Here is a 21,338-nt window from a genome sequence, read left to right as displayed (position 1 = left end):
AGTTAAATAAAAAAATGTGCCTAGCATTTGAAACCTTTTGCTTAACCCATCCAGTACCTCACAGAGAAAAGAGAATATAGCATTTTCATTTGTTAAACGACTTCTAAAGCCGAACTGTACATTTGATAGGAAATCGTGTGATATAAAAGGATCAATTATTCTTACATACATAGCCTTTTCAATAACTTTTGCAAACACTGTGGGCTTAGAAGTAGGTCTAAAATTGTCTAAATTATCCTTTTCTCCCTTTTTATAAAGTGGCTTTACTTCTGAGTACTTTAATTGTTCAGGAAACTGATCATTCCCAAAGGAAAAATTACAAATATGTCTAAATACAGGGCTAACATGTGTAGCACAGTACTTTAATATTCTGCTAGGAGCTCCATCATATCTTTGAGAGTCCTTAGTCTTCAGTGATTTAATTCTTGACTCAATCTCCCCCCTGTCTGTATCACAGAGTAGTATTTCAGATATAAATCTCAGAAAGGCTTTTGCCAAGAGAGTTATATGATTCCCTGTAGAAACTAAATTTTTAATTAATTCACCAGCAATACACAGAAAATGATTGTTAAATACTGTACGTATATCTGATTTGTGAGCAACATAAATATTTCTATTATGAACGGACTTTATATTGTCGACCTGGTGCTGCTGATCAGACACTTCCTTCACAACTGACCATATAGTTTTAATTTTATCCTGCGAGTTAGCTATTCTATTTGCATACCACATACTCTTAGCCTTCCTAATAACATTTTAAGCACCTTACAGTAATGTTTGTACTGGGCTACTGTAGCTTGCTTGTGACTACACTATGTGGTCAAAAGTATTCGGACACCTGCCTGAGAATGACTTACAAGTTCGTGGCGCCTTCCATTGGTAATGCTGGAATTCAATGTGGTGTTGACCCACCCTTAGCCTTGATGACAGCTTCCACTCTCGCTGGCATACATTCAATCAGATGCTGGAAGGGTTCTTGGGGAATGACAGCCCATTCTTCACAGAGTGCTGCACTAAGGAGAGGTATCGATGCCGAGGTGCTCCATCGTGTTGAAAGATGCAATCGCTATCCCCAAATTGCTCTTCAACAGTGGGATGCAAGAAGGTGCTTAAAACATCAATGTAGGCCTGTGCTGTGATAGTGCCATGCGAAACAACAATTGGTGCAAGTCCCCTCCATGAAAAACACGATCACACTATAACACCACCGCCTCCGAATTTTAGTGTTGGCACTACACGCACTGTCAGATGACGTTCACCGGGCATTCGCTGTACCCAGACCCTGCCATCGGATTGCCACATTGTGTATCATGATTCGTCACTCCACACAATGTTTTTCCACTGCTCAGTCATCCAATGCTTATGCTCCTTACACCAAGCGAGACGTCATTTGGCATTTACTGGCATGATGTGTGGCTTATGAGCAGCTGCTTGACCATGAAATCCAAGTTTACTCACCTCCCACCTAACTATCATAGTACTTGCAGTGGATCCTGACTCAGTTTGGAATTCCTGTGTGATGGTAGATGTCTGCCTATTACACTTTACGACACTCTTCGCAAGTGTCGGTGGTCTCTGTTAGTCAACAGATGAGGTCGCTCTGTACGCTTTTTTGCGTGTGGGAATCTCGTGTACAGACGTATGACACAAATGACACCCAATCATCTGATCGTGTTCGAAGTCCGTGAGTTCCACAGAGCACCCCATTCTGCTCTCTCACGATGTTTAGTGACTACTGAGGTTGCTGATATGGAGTACCTGGCAGTAGTTGGCAGCACAATGCACCTAATATGAAAAACGTATGCTTTTGGGGGTGTCCGGATACTTTTGCCACATAGCGTACTTCTATCATTTTGATATAATTCCCACTTTGTTCTACATGATATCCTTCCCACAAGTCAGCCACCCAGGCTGCATTTTACTGCTAGTGCCCTGTTTAGAAAGTTCTAATGGAAAGCAACTCCCAAAGAGCATGAAAAATGTGTTAAGGAAAACATTATGTTCGTCATCTATGTTATTGGCAGTATAAACATCCTGCCACCTTGTTCCTTGTCGAGGTTTAAAAAACTCTCTATTCTTGGATTAACTTTCCTACATAGTTTGTAATTTTATGTGACATTTGTTTGAGTACAAAAGCGATGCATTTGGAATAAGTATATCCATAATATAGTAGTGAGAAGGTATTGGAAAAGCTCCAAGTAGTGCACTTGCGTAAAGTACGAGTCATCCTTATAAGATGATTGCAATTGCTTTGTTTTATTTTTTGATATTATTCTTTACATTAAGAAAGATCAAAGTTACTGTTAAAATGATCATGGTACAAATTCTGCAGATTGAAAAGACTTATGGGTTGCGAAAACCATGCAATGTGGAATTTTGCAGTAGAAGCGTATTCATGTTTGGACGACCTACGGGATGTAGTGGATGGGACAATCAAATTCGCAGATCAGAATTATTCAAGTAAGGATAGGAAAGCAAAATCAAAGTTGATATTACAGAATGAATCAGTGAATTATGTTCACATTGAAAAAGCTGCGGCAGCGAAAGAAGTCTGGGACAAATTACAAGGTGCATTGGAGGATGGAGGTCTTACAAGGAAAGTAGGATTATTACGTGAGTTAATTACCAATCAGCTGGACAAATGCAAGAGCATAGACGAATACATCAACAAAATAAAAGCCACGTTGAACCGACTGAGAAACATTGGGTTTGAAATTGCTAACGAATAGATAGAGACACTACTATTGGCAAGACTGCCCGAAAGGTAAGCGCCTATGATTATGGGGCTGGAAAGCTCAGGTATAGCGGGTGACAGTGTTAAATTGAAAATCCTACAGGATGTAAAGAGTATTTCAAGCTGTCATGTATTGGAGTAGGTAGCTGCTCTTTATTCAAGAAACAAAAGGAAGAAATCAATGAGGTACTATAGATGTCAGAAGAAGGAGCATATTGCATCTCAGTGCAGAGGAAAAGTAAACCCAAGATCAGACACTCAGCAAATGAAGTATGTTGCAGGTAGCCCAGAGAGAGGGACTAATAGTAAAGATAAGGCATTCTCATGTTTTCATTCTTTTGGAGATGTGGCTAGTTGTCAACTGGAATGGATTTTAGTCTCGAGTGCATCTGTGCATATTGTTAATGACAAATCTTTTTTGTGTGATGTTAAAGATAAGACTTGTATGGGAATATCTACTACTGATGGCAGCAAGCTAGAATGTCATTTGATTGGGGAAACTAGACGTAAATGTAAGTGTAAATGGTGAACCCGATATGGTTACAGCACATGATGTTCACTATGTAGAAAATGTTGCTACTAACCTATTGTCTGTAGTGGGAAATGTCAAGAAGGGAAATACAGTCACTTTTATCATTGATGGAGCAAGAGTAATCAATAAAAATGGTGAAGTTATAACTACAGAAAGTAACAAAAGGGGTATTTTAAGTTGGATACCATTGACAGTAAACATAGACATGTTAGTCATTGAGTTAACTCAGTGGAAGGTTTTTTATGGTACTGCAGACTTGGACATATAAATAGAAAGAGTATGTCTGTAATAAGGGATGTGATAAAGGGAATACAGAATTATAGTGTATTCAAGGACCCTTGTGAGATATGCATAAAAGGAAAACAAACTAGGCTACCTTTTAAGACTGTTGTAGTAGTAGTAGTAGTAGTAGTTGTTGTTGTTGTTGTTGTTGTCTTCAGTCCTGAGACTGGTTTGATGCAGCTATCCATGCTACTCTATCCTGTGCAAGCTTCTTCATCTCCCAGTACTTACTGCAACCTACATCCTTCTGAATCTGCTTAGTGTATTCATCTCTTGGTCTCCCTCTATGATTTTTATCCTCCACACTGCCCTCCAATGCTAAATTTGTGATCCCCTGATGCCTCAGAACATGTCCTACCAACCGGTCCCTTCTTCTTGTCAAGTTGTGCCACAAACTCCTCCCAAATTCTATTCAATACCTCCTCATTAGTTATGTGATGTACCCATCTAATCTTCAGCATTCTTCCGTAGCACCACATTTCGAAAGCTTCTATTCTCTTCTTGTCCTAACTATTTATTGTCCATGTTTCACTCCCATACATGGCTAAACTCCATACAAATACTTTCAGAAAAGACTTCCTGACACTTAAATCTATACTCGATGTTAACAAACTTCTCTTCTTCAGAAATGCTTTTCTTGCCATTGCCAGTCTACATTTTATATCCTCTCTACTTCGACCATAATAAGTTATTTTGCTCCTCAAATAGCAAAACTCCTTTACTACTTTAAGCATCTCATTTCCTAATCTAATTCCCTCAGCATCACCCGACTTAATTCGACTACATTCCATTATCCTCGTTTTGCTTTTGTTGATGTTCATCTTATATTCTCCCTTCAAGACACCATCCATTCCGTTCAACTGCTCCTCCAAGCCCTTTGCTGTCTCTGACAGAATTACAATGTCATTGGCGAACCTCAAAGTTTTTATTTCTTCTCCATGGATTTTAATACCTACTCCGAATTTTTCTTTTGTTTCCTTTACTGCTTGCTCAATGTACAGATTGAATAACATCGGGGAGAGGCTACAACCCTGTCTCACTCCCTTCCCAACCACTGCTTCCCTTTCATGTCCCTCGACTCTTATAACTGCCATCTGGTTTCTGTACAAATTGTAAATAGCCTTTCGCTCCCTGTATTTTACCCCTGCCACCTTTAGAATTTGAAAGAGAGTATTGCAGTCAACATTGTCAAAAGCTTTCTCTAAGTCTACAAATGCTAGAAACGTAGGTTTGCCTTTCCTTAATCTTTCCTCTAAGATAAGTCATAAGGTCAGTATTGCCTCAGGTGTTCCAGTATTTCTACGGAATCCAAACTGATCTTGACGAGCTGTGTCGGGAAGACGTTGGAACGCATGGTCAATCGTCGCCTGGTTTGGCTGCTCGAGACCAGGCAGCTCCTTAGCCCCTCTCAGTGTGGCTTTCGGAGATGGCGTTCCACTATAGACAACTTGACCCTGCTTGAGGCGGCCATCCAGCAGGCCTTCCTGCATAACCAGCATTGTCTAGGTGTATTCTTTGACATTCATAAGGCGTATGACACTACTTGGCGCCGCCATATCCTCAATCAACTCCATGAGTGGGGCTTTCGTGGCCGTCTCCCCATCTTCATTCGGTCCTTTCTTTCCCACCGCCTCTTTCGCTATAGGGTTGGTAATGTGCTATCTGATTTGTATGTGCAGGAGAATGGTGTTCCTCAGGGAAGCGTTTTAAGTGTCACCCTCTTTGCCGTCGCGATTAACAGTGTCACGTCCACTATCCGGAGTCCTGCCCAATGCTCCTTGTTTGTGGACGATTTTGCTGTTTTCTGTTCTTCCTCCAGTCTTGTCACTGCTAGTCGACAGTTGCAGCTTACGATACAGCGATTAGAGGCATGGACTGCGAAGACGGGTTTTACCTTTTCTGCAGACAAATGTGTGTGTGTTCATTTTAATCATTCTCGACATCTTTTTACCTCCCCTGAATTGCGTCTGAGGGACACCATTCTTCCTTTTAGCGACACTGTGCGGTTCCTGGGCCTCACTTTTGATTCCAAACTGTCGTGGTTGCCTCACCTTAAAGACCTCAAGGTGCGGGCCCTGAAGGCACTGAATATTTTGAAGTGTCTGAGCCATCGATCCTGGGGAGCAGATCGGGCGCGTCTGCTGCAGTTTTATAGGGCTTTCGTCCGATCGCGACTTGACTATGGTTGCACCGTGTATGGGTCAGCAAGGCCTTCGTATCTGAAGATACTTGACGCCGTACACCATGAGGGTATCAGGCTGGCCACTGGTGCCTTCCGTACCAGTCCCATCCCCAGCCTGTGTGCTGAGGCAGGGGAACCGCCGCTCGCCATCCGGCGGCAACTCCTCATGGTGCGACGGGTGTGTCAGTTTCTTGCCTGTCCTACATCCCCTGCATACCCTACCGTTGCCCGACCGCCTATGGAACGTCTCTTTTCCAGTCGTCCCAGGGCAACGAGACCATTTGGGATTCGTGCCAAGCATCTGCTTGAGTCCCTTGGTGTGGAACGTGTGGCCCCCCAACGACAAGGTTTTACTCGCCTGCCTCCCTGGTTGCTCCAGAGGCCCTGCGTCCTTTTAGACTTGTCGGAGTACCGGAGGAGCTGCACTCCTGCGTTTGTTTTTACCGCCTTATTTTATGATATTTTAAACCAGCATCCCGACCATGTACCAATATTTACGGATGGCTCTAAACAGGGGGACTCTGTTGGTTGTGCTGTTGTTTTCCCTGATCGAGTCGTCAAGTTACGGCTTCCTGCGGCGTTTACCATCTTTGATGCCGAATTGTTTGCGATCTTGCGGGCATTGGAGCAGATGAGGTGTGTTCCCAGTCGTAAGTTCCTCATCTGTTCTGACTCCCTGAGTGCCCTTCAGACCATGCAACACTTGTACCCAGCGGATACGGTCGTCCAGAACATCCATGATGCCCTCCTCCACCTGCAGCGGCAGGGGAAGGAGGTTTCCTTCTGCTGGGTGCCGGGGCACGTGGGTATTAGGGGAAACGAGTTGGCGGATGTGGCTGCCAAAGATGCATGTTCCCTCCCTCACGTTGTTGACTATGCCGTCCCCCTCCATGCTGTTACCTCCCTCCTGCATTTTCGCGTTATGCGTCAGTGGGAAGAGGAGTGGCTGGCAGTCGGTGAAAATAAGCTGCGTCTGGTCAAGGCCACCACGCGGCCATGGCGTACGTCCTACCAGTCGTGCAGGCGGGATGAGGTTCTCCTCACTCGCCTCCGCATCGGGCACAGTCCCTTCACACATGGTTTTTTACTTCGGCGGGAGGATCCCCCAATCTGCAGTGCTTGTGGCGTCCAGATTACTGTCCGCCACATTTTAGTTGACTGTCTTTTATTCTCTGACCAGAGGGCGGTGGTTTCTTTGCCACCGGATTTGCCCTCTATTTTGAAAGACGACGCAACGTCTGTGTTTACGGTTTTACGGTTTTGTGTCCTGTCCAATTTGTTGCCGCGGCTTTTAGGGAGAGGTCTTTAATGTGCTGCTGGATGACTGGCTCACCCAGATTTTAGGTAAGAGGTCAACCAGTCACGTCTACCTCCTTGTTTCCCTTCGGTTTCTGTCCTTTCCTTGTGTTTCCTTTCCTTTTTTAGTGCACTCCTTCTCCTCTTGTTTTGCCTCTGTATGTGAGGATTTGGCACTGCGTCAGGTCTGTGTCTTTTAGCTGTTCCCCTTGTTCGTTGTTCGTCTTAGTCCCTTCACTGCATGTGTTCCTGTTTTTATGCGTTTGGGCGCTGATGACCCCGCTGTTTAGCGCCCGTAAACCTCAAACACACACACACACACACACACACACACACACACAAACTGATCTTCCCCGAGGTCGGCTTCTACTAGTTTTTCCATTCGTCTGTAAAGAATTTGTGTTAGTATTTTGCAGCTGTGGCTTGTTAAACTGATTGTTCGGTAATTTTCACATCTGTCAACACCTGCTTTCTTTGGGATTGGAATGATTATATTCTTCTTGAAGTCTGAGGGTATTTCGCCTGTTTCATACATCTTGCTCACCAGATGGTAGAGTTTTGTCAGGACTGGCTCTTCCAAGGCCATCAGTAGTTCCAATGGAATGTTGTCTACTCCGGGGGCCTTGTTTTGACTCAGGTCTTTCAGTGCTCTGTCAAACTCTTCACGCAGTATCGTATCTCCCATTTCATCTTCATCTACATCCTCTTCCATTTCCATAATATTGTCCTCAAGTACATTGCCCTTGTATAGACCCTCTATATACTCCTTCCACCTTTCTGATTTCCCGTCTTTGCTTAGAACTGGGTTTCCATCTGAGCTCTTGATGTTCATACAAGTGGTTCTCTTACCTCCAAAGGTCTCTTTAATTTTCCTGTAGGCAGTATCTATCTTATCCCTTGTGAGATAAGCCTCTACATCCTTACATTTGTCCTCTAGCCATCCCTGCTTAGCAATTTTGCACTTCCTGTCGATCTCATTTTTGAGACGTTTGTATTCCTTTTTGCCTGCTTCATTTACTGCATTTTTATATTTTCTCCTTTCATCAATTAAATTCAATATATCTTCTGTTACCCAAGGATTTCTACTAGCCCTTGTCTTTTTACGTACTTGATCCTCTGCTGCCTTCACTACTTCATCCCTCGAAGCTACCCATTCTTCTTCTACTGTATTTCTTTCCCCCATTCCTGCCATTTGTTCCCTTATGCTCTCCCTGAAACTCTGTACAACCTCTGGTTCTTTCAGTTTATCCAGGTCCCATCTCCTTAAATTCCCACCTTTTTGCAGTTTCTTCAGTTTTAATCTACAGGTCATAACCAATAGATTGTGGTCAGAGTCCACATCTGCCCCTGGAGATGTCTTACAATTTAAAATCTGGTTCCTAAATCTCCGTCTTACCATTATATAATCTATCTGATACCTTTTAGTATCTCCAGGGTTCTTCCATGTATACAGCCTTCTATCATGATTCTTAAACCAAGTGTTAGCTATGATTAAGTTGTGCTCTGTGCAAAATTCTACCAGGCGGCTTCCTCTTTCATTTCTTAGCCCCAATCCATATTCACCTACTACGTTTCCTTCTCTCCCTTTTCGTACACTCGAATTCCAGTCACCCATGACTATTAAATTTTCGTCTCCCTTCACTATCTGAATAATTTCTTTTATTTCATCATACATTTCTTAAATTTCTTCGTCATCTGCAGAGCTAGTTGACATATAAACTTGTACTACTGTAGTACGTGTGGGCTTCGTATCTATCTTGGCCACAATAATGCGTTCACTATGCTGTTTGTAGTAGCTTACCCGCATTCCTATTTTCCTATTCATTATTAAACCTACTCCTGCATTACCCCTATTTGACTTTGTGTTTATAACCCTGTAGTCACCTGACCAGAAGTCTTGTTCCTCCTGCCACCGAACTTCACTAATTCCCACTATATATAACTTTAACCTATCCATTTCCCTTTTTAAATTTTCTAATGTACCTGCCCGATTAAGGGGTCTGATATTCCACGCTCCAATCCGTAGAATGCCAGTTTTCTTTCTCCTGATAACGACATCTTCTTGAGTAGTCCCCGCCCGGAGATCCGAATGGGGGACTATTTTACCTCTGGAATATTTTACCCAAGAGGACGCCATCATCATTTAATTATACAGTAAAGCTGCATGCCCTCGGGAAAAATTACGGCCGTAGTTTCCCCTTGCTTTCAGCCATTCGCAGTACCAGCACAGCAAGGCCATTTTGGTTATTGTTACAAGGCCAGATCAGTCAATCATCCAGACTGTTGCCCTTGCAACTACTTAAAGGGCTGCTGCCCTTCTTCAGGAACCACACGTTTGTCTGGCCTCTCAAAGAGATGTAGTATTCTTTGGAAATAGAAAGGACTCTGAAGAGGGAAAGACTACTAAGTTAAATGTGCTTAGTTCCGAAAGTGAAACCGTATGTGAAGAAAGAGAAAGTGAAGAACAGAAAGAGGACAGTCAAATGCAAATGGAGACTATTTATGAGGACAGTGAGTTTGAAGACGAACAAAATGAAGAGAACAAAGTAAGGCGTTCTTCTCGCATACCAAAACAGAAAGAATATCCGAATTTTGAGATGTATGCAGCCCAGTCTTTTAATGACGCACCAGTAACAGCAGAAGAAGCAATGAGCGGGCCGAACTCTCAAGAATGGAAAGAAGCAATGGAGAGGGAATTGGAATCTTTATCTGACAACGAAACCTTTGAATGGGTAAATACGCCTGCAGATATGAAACCATTTCAGGCAAGATGGGTATTCACTTTGAAAAAACCAGATCAGAAAGGAAAAAGGTTTGACGTTTGTGAAAAAAAAAAAAAAAGAAAAAAGTATTTATGGACTTAAACGGAGTGGACATTGCTGGAATCAATGTCTACATAAAACTAATAAATATGAAGTAATCTAAGGCAGATACCAGTATATAATATAAAAGGGGAAGAGAAGGGATGAGAATAATAATGGAAATATGGGTGGACAACTTCTTTAACTTGACTGAAAACTAAAGCCAAATGAGAATTTTTAAGAAACAGCTGTAGACCAAGTTTAAGGTGCATGAATTGGGAGAAGTTAAACAGTATTTAAATATGCAGCCCACTAAGAATGAAGAGAGACAAGAATTGAGCATAAGTCAATCACCATATACAGAAAAAAATCTTAAAAAAATTTGGCATGAGTGATTGTAAACCCATAACTACTCCAATGGAAGTAGGAGTGAAGTTGAACATAAACGAGACAGATGTGGAATGTGATAAGAATGTTCCATATTTAGAAGCAATAGGGAGTCTGTTATATTTGTCTCAAACGTCATGACCTGACATTGCTTTTGTCACCAAGACAGTGAGCGGGTACTGCAGAGACCCAAAGGCAAAGCACTGTAAAACTGTGAAAAGGATATTCTGATATTTAAGAGGAACTTCAGACCACGAATTAAGATACGATAGAGAAGGTAATGCAGAACTAGAAGGCTACAGTGATGCGGACTGGGGGAGTGAATTGGGAGATAGGCACTCTACTACTGACTGCTACTTTAAGTTAATGGGGGTTCTCATTTCATGGTCCTGTCAAAAGCATTGTGGCTAAGAACATTAATATGTGAAATGGAACCCAATTTAATCATGGAACCTATAATGATCTTCTGTAACAGTGAAGCAGCCATTAACCTAGCTAGAAATGATGTCACTAGTCCTAGGACAAAACATAAGGCGCCATTTTATTCAGGACCACATAGAGCAACAGAACATCGCTGTGGACTACCTGCACACAGAAGACATGTTGGCTGACCTTCTCACAAAACAATAAAGCAGCCATTAACCTAGCTAAAATGATGTCACTAGTGTTAGCACAAAACATATTGATATAAGGTGCCATTTTATTCGGGACCACATAGAGCGACAGAACATTGCCGTCGACTACCTGCGCACAGAAGACATGTTGGTTGACCTTTTCACAAAACCCTTGGACAAAGAGAAGTTTGAAAAGATTGTGGGGCTATTTGATTTATCTTGTGAAGGCAAACCACAAAATATACAGGGTGGTTGAAAACTCCTGTTACAAACTTCTAGGACATGTAGAGGGTAGTGAGTACATAATATTTTGAATAGGAACCCATGTCCGGAATCGTATCGTTTCTGTTCTACGACAGTTTCAATTCAGATGTGTACCTTGTCAACGTCTGCTTAGGGCAAGAGAAATGTCTCAAGAGTTCCCTGTCCTGGTATGCAACAGGGTAGACACGAGGACATGTACTATGTCAAATGATCCACAGATGTCACTTATTGTGTGCTTTGCTGTGAGACCGAGTCAATACCTGTGCATCACCGATAGAGGTAACATGGTGCAGTACATGTTTGCGGAATACACAGACATGCTCCTTGTGTATGGCGAAGCTGGAGATAACAGAAGAGCTGCTAGTCGGCTGTATCACGAACGTTTACCAAACCGTCACACTCCATCACACAAACTGTTTGCCCAAGTTACACAATGGCTTCGAGAAATGGGTACCTTCACCGTGAGGAGGCAGGACTGTGGTGCTCCACAGCGATGCCACACTCCCGAATTTGAAGGTGTACTGCGTTGCATTGAAGATAGTCCGTCAATGAGTTCGTGAACAATTGCATGTGCAATGGTTGTTAGTCACAGTACTGTCTTGGACGTTCTGCATGAGCAACAATTAACATCCGTACCACTTACAGAGGGTACACACTATAGGTCCAGCAGACTTTCCACAATGCGTCACCTTCTGCACATGGTTCCTGCACCGTTGCATCGACATGCCTGTCTCCATGTCGAGTTCTCTTCACGGGTGAATGTAGGTTCACAAGGGATTGTGTTCTGAATTCTCGAAATAGCCATGTCTGGGCGGACGAAAACCCTCATGCCACGAAAACCCTCATGCCATGCATGTTCAGGGATTTCAAGACAGGTTTGAAATTATTGAGTGGGTAGGTATTCTGAACGATCATGTGATTGGATCATACCTCCTTCCATCCAAGCTCACGGGTCCTGCATACTTAGTCTTACTACGACACTTAATGGACCTATTCTTGGAAACTGTGCCATTGAATGTCCGTCAGGGAGTGTGCTTTCAGCATGATGGAGCACCACCTCACTTTTCACTGGCTGTCCGGAGACATCTCATCAGATGATATGGTGAAAGATGGATAGGCCATGGTGGTCAAACCGCGTGGCCGCCACAATTACCAGTTTTAACCCCTATGGACTACTTCTTGTGGGGTCGTATGAAGAGCCTAATTTATGAGACACCTGTAGAGGCAGAGGAAGATCTGCTGGCATGAGTTCTGGCCGCTGCACAAGACACTGAAGAGACACTAGTTGGGATGGAGAGAGTGTGCCAGAACGTGCTTCGGAGGTACGATGTGTGTAACAACATTGGTGGTCGGCACATCGAGCCGCTGTTGTAATGCATCGGTACGTTGCAGCTGGTGCCGTAGATGCTGGGTTCTTGTTGTTGTCGACTAATGTAAGCTATAAGGTGTAAGTTGTAATGCAAATGCGTAAGTGATAATGGAACGAGTCAGTATTCTTTTCAAATGGATTGCAAAAATTGTACTGGGTTGCGCCTAAGTACATTCCTCACGTAGGTGTGGATGAGATAATCATCTGCATTGAAACTGTCGTATTCAAAATGTTATCTACTCACGACACTCTACATGTCCTAGAAGTTTGTAACGGGAATTACCGACCCCCCTGTATGTTTAAAGGTGGGTGTTGGAATTGTGTGTACAATATATTTTGTGTGAGATGACAGCAAAGTGCATCATGTAAAATATAATAGACCTCTGTGGTGCTATTGTATGCTCCTGAGTTTTATGTGTGGTATATGTTCCTTGGTTGTTGTGTTCGATGTATTTTACCTGGAAGTGCAAATATAGTTACTGGCACTAAATGTTGTTTACCCACTATTACTTATTCAACTGTGTCGACTCTAATATATACTATCAAAAACTATTTTGAAAGGAGAGAACATTGATTTCCAGCATACCTATAGCATATTTTTAAAAAATGTGGCTGAGATGTGTAAGTGGGTAGAATTAAGTGAGGCTTTTTGTTGTACTACCGTGATAATATTAGAATACACGACATTTACATTCTTTACATCTTTCTGGACAGTCTGTATCATAGTACATGATGTGCATTGCTTAACATAGTATGTAACTAAATTTTCTTTTTTTCAGCCGGTTCTCGTTAGGAAGAGGCTACAAGTCCTTAAACTTGGGACATAAAAATGTAATAAAACTGTTAAGGAAAGGAATTGCAGTCCTGCTGTTGCATTATGGTTGGCATGGTAAGTTGGTTTTGCACTTCTGCTTGATTTCAAGTCACGTAACTGCCAAAGAGCTATGGAACAAGTTTGTGATCCAGAGCTTAAGGATTATTGCAAAAGATTAAAGATGTGTGACATATCAACATTTAGAAATGACAAAACATTTATACTTAGTACTTGATGCAATGCACAGACGAAAGGTAATCCTGGAAGATTAAGGGAGCGTGGTACCTTGTGATTGGTTCCTTACAAGAGACAGTTGGTACCACATCTATGTAGAATAAATGATGATATTAGTAAATAATTGATATCCTTTGTCATTTCAATGGCTCCGATACAAAAGAAATCTATAGAGTGAGACTACCACCAAATAAAAATAGGAAAACGCTTCCGATTACTAAGTGGCAACCAAAAGCATTTTGATCCGTCGTTCCTACAACTGGAGGAAATACTTGGTTAGTGCATCCATAGGTTTCATAAATACAACAGATACACGTGATAGAGATTTTAGTCATCAGTAATATATTCTCCTACACTGTTCACAACGACCTACCAACGCTGGGGCAACTTTTCGAATCCGCATATGTAGAATCCATGTGGTTTTGAGGTGAAGAACTCATCGAATCATGTTCGGAGAGCATTTTTGTTCGTTGAAGTTTGTTTGATAGTGGAAAAGGTGAAACTCTTGAGAGCACAAGACTAGGTGAATAGGGGGAGTATGGAATGTCTTTCCAACCCATCTCCTGTGTTGTGTTTTTTGTCAGTCTAGCAAAATGCGTGGGGAGGGGGTTAGGTATTATTGTGGAGTAGCATTGCTTCACGCAGTATTCCTGGTAATCATTCTGGGACTGTGTCTGCAAGACATCTCAGTTGCTACCAGTAACTGTCAGCAGTGATGTTCATACCTAAGGGAAGAAATTTGTAGTGCAACACACCATTGCTGTTCCATCAGCTGTGTAACAATATCTTTTGTGGATGCGTGCATGTCTTTGTACATAGAGTTGATGCTGTACTTGGGCTCAACCATTCCTTTCTTTTTCTTATGTTAGCATGAAGACATCATTTCATGTCAACAGTACATGTGATTTACTGAGATACCACATAAAAAGAGTTTGCGACAGTTGGTGCCAGAAGTACTATTGATGTCTGTGTGTAGCAGGAACATCACTGTATACAAATCAGTTGTACTGCATGTGAGAAGCATGCTCCCTGGAGCAGCAGTGTCACCAGAAAGAGAGATATGTGCTTAAGTAATGATGCACAAGCAGAAGTTGTCAGTTGCGATGTTGTGAATTGGTCCAAGTCTTCCTAGGGAGTTCCTGCAAAACATTTTCTATGTCTTCAAGTCTTCTAGTCATCGAGTAAGATAGAAATAGTGGCTGACAAATAGACAGTTGTCCATCTACAGTAGAAACAGAACAGGAAATAGAATTCTCTGTGTATGGAGAGACAGTCTGCCTAGAGATTTAACTGAGCACTGTTAGTCTGGAACTGTTCTTCAAATAGTACAAGAAGACAGATGGTTAGTTTTCTTCTGACTTTAGTTCAGGGAATGTTATTTAGTTTACCTTCATGGAACTGTAGTCAATGCCGAGCAGATAGGCTAAATCTGCATTCTTCAATTGCTGTAACCAATTTTACAAAAGTTGAGTTATATGTTTTACTATTCATTATTCTGTATTACTTTAATTGTGTGTGTGCTGCACTAGAACCCAAACATCCGTTCCACCAGAACACCTTTAGTAGTCTTTTGCATCGCCAGTGAGATTTTCATCACAGTGGATGCCCCCAGTCTTCAACAGTAATGATAGAGGATAGGAATGGTCAGTGTTGTTCACAAGCCAGTTGATGATGATGACGAGCAAGCAGAATGCATACATGGCTACCCACTGATTTTAGTGGGTTTGGCTTAGAGCATGTGGTACCCATACACCTGATTTTTGAACCATCCCCATTGCACACAAATGTCACACGATAGTGTCAGTTCTCGAGTACATTGACGTGGATCGTTGTGGATTAAAGCGTTTAAACGATCTTCATCAAACTCCGAAGGTCTTCCTGAACGTGAAGAGTCACTAATATCAAAACAGTCTTCCTTAAAACAGGAAAATCGTTTTCTTGCTGTGCTCTGTCCAATGGCATTATTTCCATGCATCTCACTGATGTTTTTGGCTGCCCCCACTATGTCGCCCTTCTGTTGAACTCAAAACAGAAGAATATGTTTGAAATGTACTGATTTCTCCACTTGGCACTCATTTTCTAGCGTCTACAGCTCCACTCACTATCTCCAAATGATAATATGTAAACTCAAATAGTAGCAGTGAACTACAAATAAAAAATGAAACTCAGTCAATAAGCTCATAGCAACTGGAATACCAACATGCAAAACAAAAACAGTGATTAAGGAGGAAGATTCGTGAGTTTGCCTGTAGGAGACATAGCAAAAGAACTGGTGTCTCTGTCAGCCTGTAATGTGTGTGAGCCAGATTGCAGTTTATAATTGGCTGGTTGGGAGATCAAAGGTGCTAAACTGCATGGTTAACAATCTGCAGTTTAAAATAAAATTTTCTTCTCTGTACTTGGTTGTAAAACTGACATTTTATTGATACCAGTTTGCTAGAGATGTCACCCTTTACATCTCGTTGTTAATGGTTTATGGACATCATTTATATCTACGTAGATAATTCCAGAAGCCACCGTTAGATATCTCCGCAAGCCACCGTGTGATGCGTGACGGAGTGTACCGTGTACCACTGCTAGTCATCTTCTTTCCTGTTCCACTCGCAAACGGAGTGAGGGAAAAGGACTGTCTATATGCCTCCATATGAGCCATTGTTTCTCGAATCTTATCTTTGTGGACCTTACATGCAGTGTGTGTTGGTGACAGTAGAATTGTTCGGCAGTCAGCTTCAAATTTTCTCAATAGCTTTTCTCGAAAAAGAACGTTGTCTTCTCCCCAGGGATTCCAATTTGAGTTCCCAAAGTATCTCCATAACACTAATGTGGTGTTTGAACCTGCCAGCAACAAATTTAACAGCCTGCCTCTGAACTGCTTCGATTCTTCATTCAATCTGACGGGGTACGGATCCCAAACCCATGAGCAGTACTCCTTTACACGTGAACCACTCTTACCTAAAATTCTCCCAGTAAACCAAAATCACCATTCATTCGCCTTCCCTACCACGTTTCTCACATGCTTGTTCCATTTCATGTTGCTTTGGAATGTTACACCCAGATATTTAAATGACTTGACTGTTCAAACAGGAGACCAATAATACTGTAACCAAACACCGTAGGTTTGTTCTTTCTGCTCATCCACATTAACTTATATTTTTCCACATTTAGAGCTAGCTGCCATTCATCACACCAACTAGAAATTTTATCTATGTCAACTAGTATCTTCCTACAGTCACTCAGTATCGACACCTTATCGTACACCACAGCATCATCAGAAAAGAAGCACAGATTGCTGCCCACCCTGTCCGCCAAATCATTTATGTATGTAGAGAACAACAGCGTTCCTATCACACTTCCTTGGGGCATTCCTGACAATAGCCTTATCTCTGATGAACATTCCTGGTTGAGGCCAACATACTGGGTTCTGTTACTTAAGAAGTCTTCAAGCCACTCAATATCTGTGAACTTATTCCATACACTCACACCTTCATTAACAGCCTGCAATGGGGCACCATATCAAATGCTTTTTGTAAATTTAATGATATGGAATCTGGCTGTTGCATTCATCCATAATTTGCTGTGCATCATGTGAGAAAAGGGCAAGCTAAGTTTCTCATGAGCAGTGCTTTATAAAACTATGCTGATTCGTGGATATAAACCTCTCAGTCTCAAGAAAGTTTATTATATTCGAACTGAGAATACTGTATGTCCAAAGATTCTGCAGCAAACCAAAGTTAGGGATATTCATCTGCAATATTGTGGGAATCCCGTGGGAAACTTTGTTTATGACTGACAGTGGCACATTACGATGCTGAAACATCCATAGTGCTCTCAGTAGTGAGCTACCTCAGGAAGCCTATTGTAACTGGGCCTGCTCTAGTGAGAACTTAAATAAAAATATATTTTAATCAACATTACATGTGCTGCTATTGAAATAATGAACAACAATTAAATGTCATGTTGTATGTTTACTAAATCACAAAAAATGACATTACTTTCAGTGACAAAACTGTTTGTTCCATATGACTGGCTGAACTGAAATGGAACTCAGCTTTCCTATATCTGCTTTCTGGGAGAACCTTTCTGTAGTTGGTTTGGCATAAATATTGTCGCAGAAGAAGCCGAGTAGCACAGTCACTGTGGTATAGTGATTATGATACTAGACTGTTGCATGGAGGGTCGTGAGTTCAAAATTCACCTGTACTGTAAATTTTTAATGTCTATATTCGGTTCCAGTACATTCTAGAAGTATGTCAAGAATCATTCGACTGGAATGTTCTCTAACTGTATATATACCATAAGTGTTCTGGCCGGAGGCAGTTTGCTCCAGTTCTTGTATGTACAAGTGCTGAATAAACCTTCGTTAAGTGAAGTTAGTGTTCGTCATTCATCTAATTACACCTTCTTCTAGGTGACATTATTCTGGTGGAGGCGCTAGGTATTGGAACTTGTGATAGTGCACATTATCAACAGTAGCGCACATTATCGACAACACAGTGGCTCCCATCAGGCCACAACAGAGCCGCCGTTTACGTGGTGAGAAATCTGAGTGCGAGCCATATTCAACAGATCGCAATCTATCGGAGACAGAAGAAGAGGAGGAGGTTACGATGACAGCAACCGTGTGCCACCACATGAGACATCCTTCTGGGTTCTCTGGTGACGGTGGCCAAGATCCAAACAAGTGGCTGAAGGTATATGAGCGTATAGGCAAATTTAACAAATTGGTTATACCGTGTGTTTGGCTAACGTACTTTTGTACTTGGAGGGCACTGCCAAGCAATGGTATGAGAACAACGAGGAGAAGTTCTCAAGCTGAGAAGTATTCCAGGCAGAAGTGCACGGGTATTTCAGCAACACACAGCGACAGAAGAGCAAGGCTGAAGATAAATTAAAGTGCAGGGCACAGCATCCAGGAGAAAGTGCAGCATCCTACATTCAAGATGTCTTGGAACTGTGTAAAATAGTGGGTCCTAGAATGAAGGAGGAAGATAAGGTTGCACATCTCATGATGGGTGTTGCTGAGGACATGTATCAAGTCCTAGTCCTGAAGGAGATTTCCACAGCAGACGACTTCATAAAATGGTTCCCGTATATCAAGACAATTCATCAAAAAAGAATTACGTGCAAGATGTTTGAATGGCTTCCAAACGTCGTATTGATGTCTGTGATGGAGGAAGGAACTGATTTCACAAGTGTTCTTCGTCAGGTAGTTAGAGAGGAAGTTCAGAAGGCACTTGGATTGCAGGTGAGAAAAAAAACCGAGTCGCTTCAAGAAATCGTAAGGGAGGAAGAGGAACAGACATTGAACCTAACCTCTTGTCCTTCATTTCCCTTTAAAATGGTGAAAAAGATGAGACCCAGGCAAAGTTACATTCCTAAGACGCTGCATGAGGAACCTGTTTGGGCACTAAGGAAGACTGACGTCTGGTGGACTCAGGATAACCAACCAGTATGTTTCCACTGTGGACGACAGGGACATGTGGTATGCTATTGTCAAGAAAGGTGACGGATATTTGATGAGGCCTGTGCCAGAAGACAGCAGACCAGTCTTAGCTGATGCCAGCTCCAGGATTACGAAGATGAACAGGAAGATGTGGGTGCAGGATGATGTAGGTCACCATTGCTGCAAGCAAACCACTGGAGAGGACACTCCCAACATGCCGATCAAGGTCTCCATCACTGTTTAGAAGCTCTAGCCAATCACCTAGCCACCGCAACTTGGAAAACTAAAGGGTGTGGCCTTCCTTGGAGGTGAGGCCACCGAAGAGAAAAATCCTCCGCTGTCGATCACTACAAAAATGATAGGAAACTATGTCAATATCCTCATGGATGGCCAACCAACCCAAGCTCTTGTGTACTCTGGAGCATCATATTCAGTCATTTCAGAGAAGTACCGTTGCCAGTTGCAGAAAACCGTATTCGTCGACAACAAAGAAGAAAGGTGGCTAATGGGAAATATGTAAAACCTACAGGAAGATGTGTCATACATGTGGGTATAAGTGGTCATAGACAGCTCTTAGAATTCATCATCTTACAAGAGTGTAGTCATGACGTCATTCTTGGATGGGACTTTTTGAAAGCTTCTCAGGCAATTATAGATTGTGGTCGCTCAAAGATTGTTGTTGTTGTTGTTGTTGTTGTGGTCTTCAGTCCTGAGACTGGTTTGATGCAGCTCTCCATGCTACTCTATCCTGTGCAAGCTTCTTCATCTCCCAGTACCTACTGCAACCTACATCCTTCTGAATCTACTTAGTGTATTCATCTCTTGGTCTCCCTCTACGATTTTTACCCTCCACGCTGCTCTCCAATGCTAAATTTGTGATCCCTTGATGCCTCAAAACACGTCCTACCAACCCATCCCTTCTTCTAGTCAAGTTGTGCCACAAACTTCTCTTCTCCCCAATCCTATTCAATACCTCCTCATTAGTTACGTGATCTACCCACCTTACCTTCAGCATTCTTCTGTAGCACCACATTTCGAAAGCTTCTATTCTCTTCTTGTCCAAACTGGTTATCGTCCATGTTTCACTTCCATACATGGCTACACTCCATACAAATACTTTCAGAAACGACTTCCTGACACTTAAATCTATACTCGATGTTAACAAATTTCTCTTCTTCAGAAACGATTTCCTTGCCATTGCCAGTCTACATTTTATATCCTCTCTACTTCGACCATCATCAGTTATTTTACTCCCTAAATAGCAAAACTCTTTTACTACTTCAAGTGTCTCATTTCCTAATCTAATCCCCTCAGCATCACCCGATTTAATTTGACTACATTCCATTATCCTCGTTTTGCTTTTGTTGATGTTCATCTTATATCCTCCTTTCAAGACACTGTCCATTCCGTTCAACTGCTCTTCCAAGTCCTTTGCTGTCTCTGACAGAATTACAATGTCATCGGCAAACCTCAAAGTTTTTACTTCTTCTCCATGAATTTTAATACCTACTCCGAATTTTTCTTTTGTTTCCTTTACTGCTTGGTCAATATACAGATTGAATAACATCGGGGAGAGGCTACAACCCTGTCTCACTCCTTTCCCAACCACTGCTTCCCTTTCGTGCCCCTCGATTCTTATAACTGCCATCTGGTTTCTGTACAAATTGTAAATAGCCTTTCGCTCCCTGTATTTTACCCCTGCCACCTTCAGAATTTGAAAGAGAGTATTCCAGTTAACGTTGTCAAAAGCTTTCTCTAAGTCTACAAATGCTAGAAACATAGGTTTGCCTTTTCTTAATCTTTCTTCTAAGATAAGTCGTAAGGTTAGTATTGCCTCACGTGTTCCAACATTTCTACGGAATCCAAACTGATCCTCCCCGAGGTCCGCTTCTACCAGTTTTTCCATTCGTCTGTAAAGAATTCGCATTAGTATTTTGCAGCTGTGACTTATTAAACTGATAGTTCTGTAATTTTCACATCTGTCAACACCTGCTTTCTTTGGGATTGGAATTATTATATTCTTCTTGAAGTCTGTGGGTATTTTGCCTGTCTCATACATCTTGCTCACCAGATGGTAGAGTTTTGTCATGACTGGCTCTCCCAAGGCCATCAGTAGTTCTAATGGAATGTTGTCTACTCCCGGGGCCTTGTTTCGACTCGGGTCTTTCAGTGCTCTGTCAAACTCTTCACGCAGTATCTTATCTCCCATTTCATCTTCATCTACATCCTCTTCCATTTCCATAATATTGTCCTCAAGTACATCGCCCTTGTATAGACCCTCTATATACTCCTTCCACCTTTCTGCTTTCCCGTCTTCGCTTAGAACTGGGTTTCCATCTGAGCTCTTGATATTCATACAAGTGGTTCTCTTCTCTCCAAAGGCCTC

At 42.1% G+C, this 21,338-nt stretch overlaps 1 protein-coding gene across 4 annotated transcripts in view; it reads left to right on the top strand.

Annotated features, from left to right (window-relative positions):
- The window catches only part of LOC126458563 (uncharacterized), a 169,895-nt gene that overhangs the window by 82,920 nt on the left and 65,637 nt on the right, over window positions 1-21,338 (top strand). For all 4 annotated transcript variants that reach the window (XM_050095686.1, XM_050095684.1, XM_050095683.1 and 1 more), the window contains exon 5: window positions 13,241-13,350. In XM_050095686.1, the coding sequence (XP_049951643.1) occupies window positions 13,241-13,350 (110 nt within the window). The remainder of the gene's footprint in view (window positions 1-13,240; window positions 13,351-21,338) is intronic.

This window comes from Schistocerca serialis, chromosome 2, assembly GCF_023864345.2.
Source record: "Schistocerca serialis cubense isolate TAMUIC-IGC-003099 chromosome 2, iqSchSeri2.2, whole genome shotgun sequence".
In the NCBI taxonomy this organism is placed as follows: domain Eukaryota; kingdom Metazoa; phylum Arthropoda; class Insecta; order Orthoptera; family Acrididae; genus Schistocerca; species Schistocerca serialis.
The sequence above is the reverse complement of the archived record's forward strand: the minus strand, read 5'-3'. Positions and strand labels throughout refer to the sequence as shown.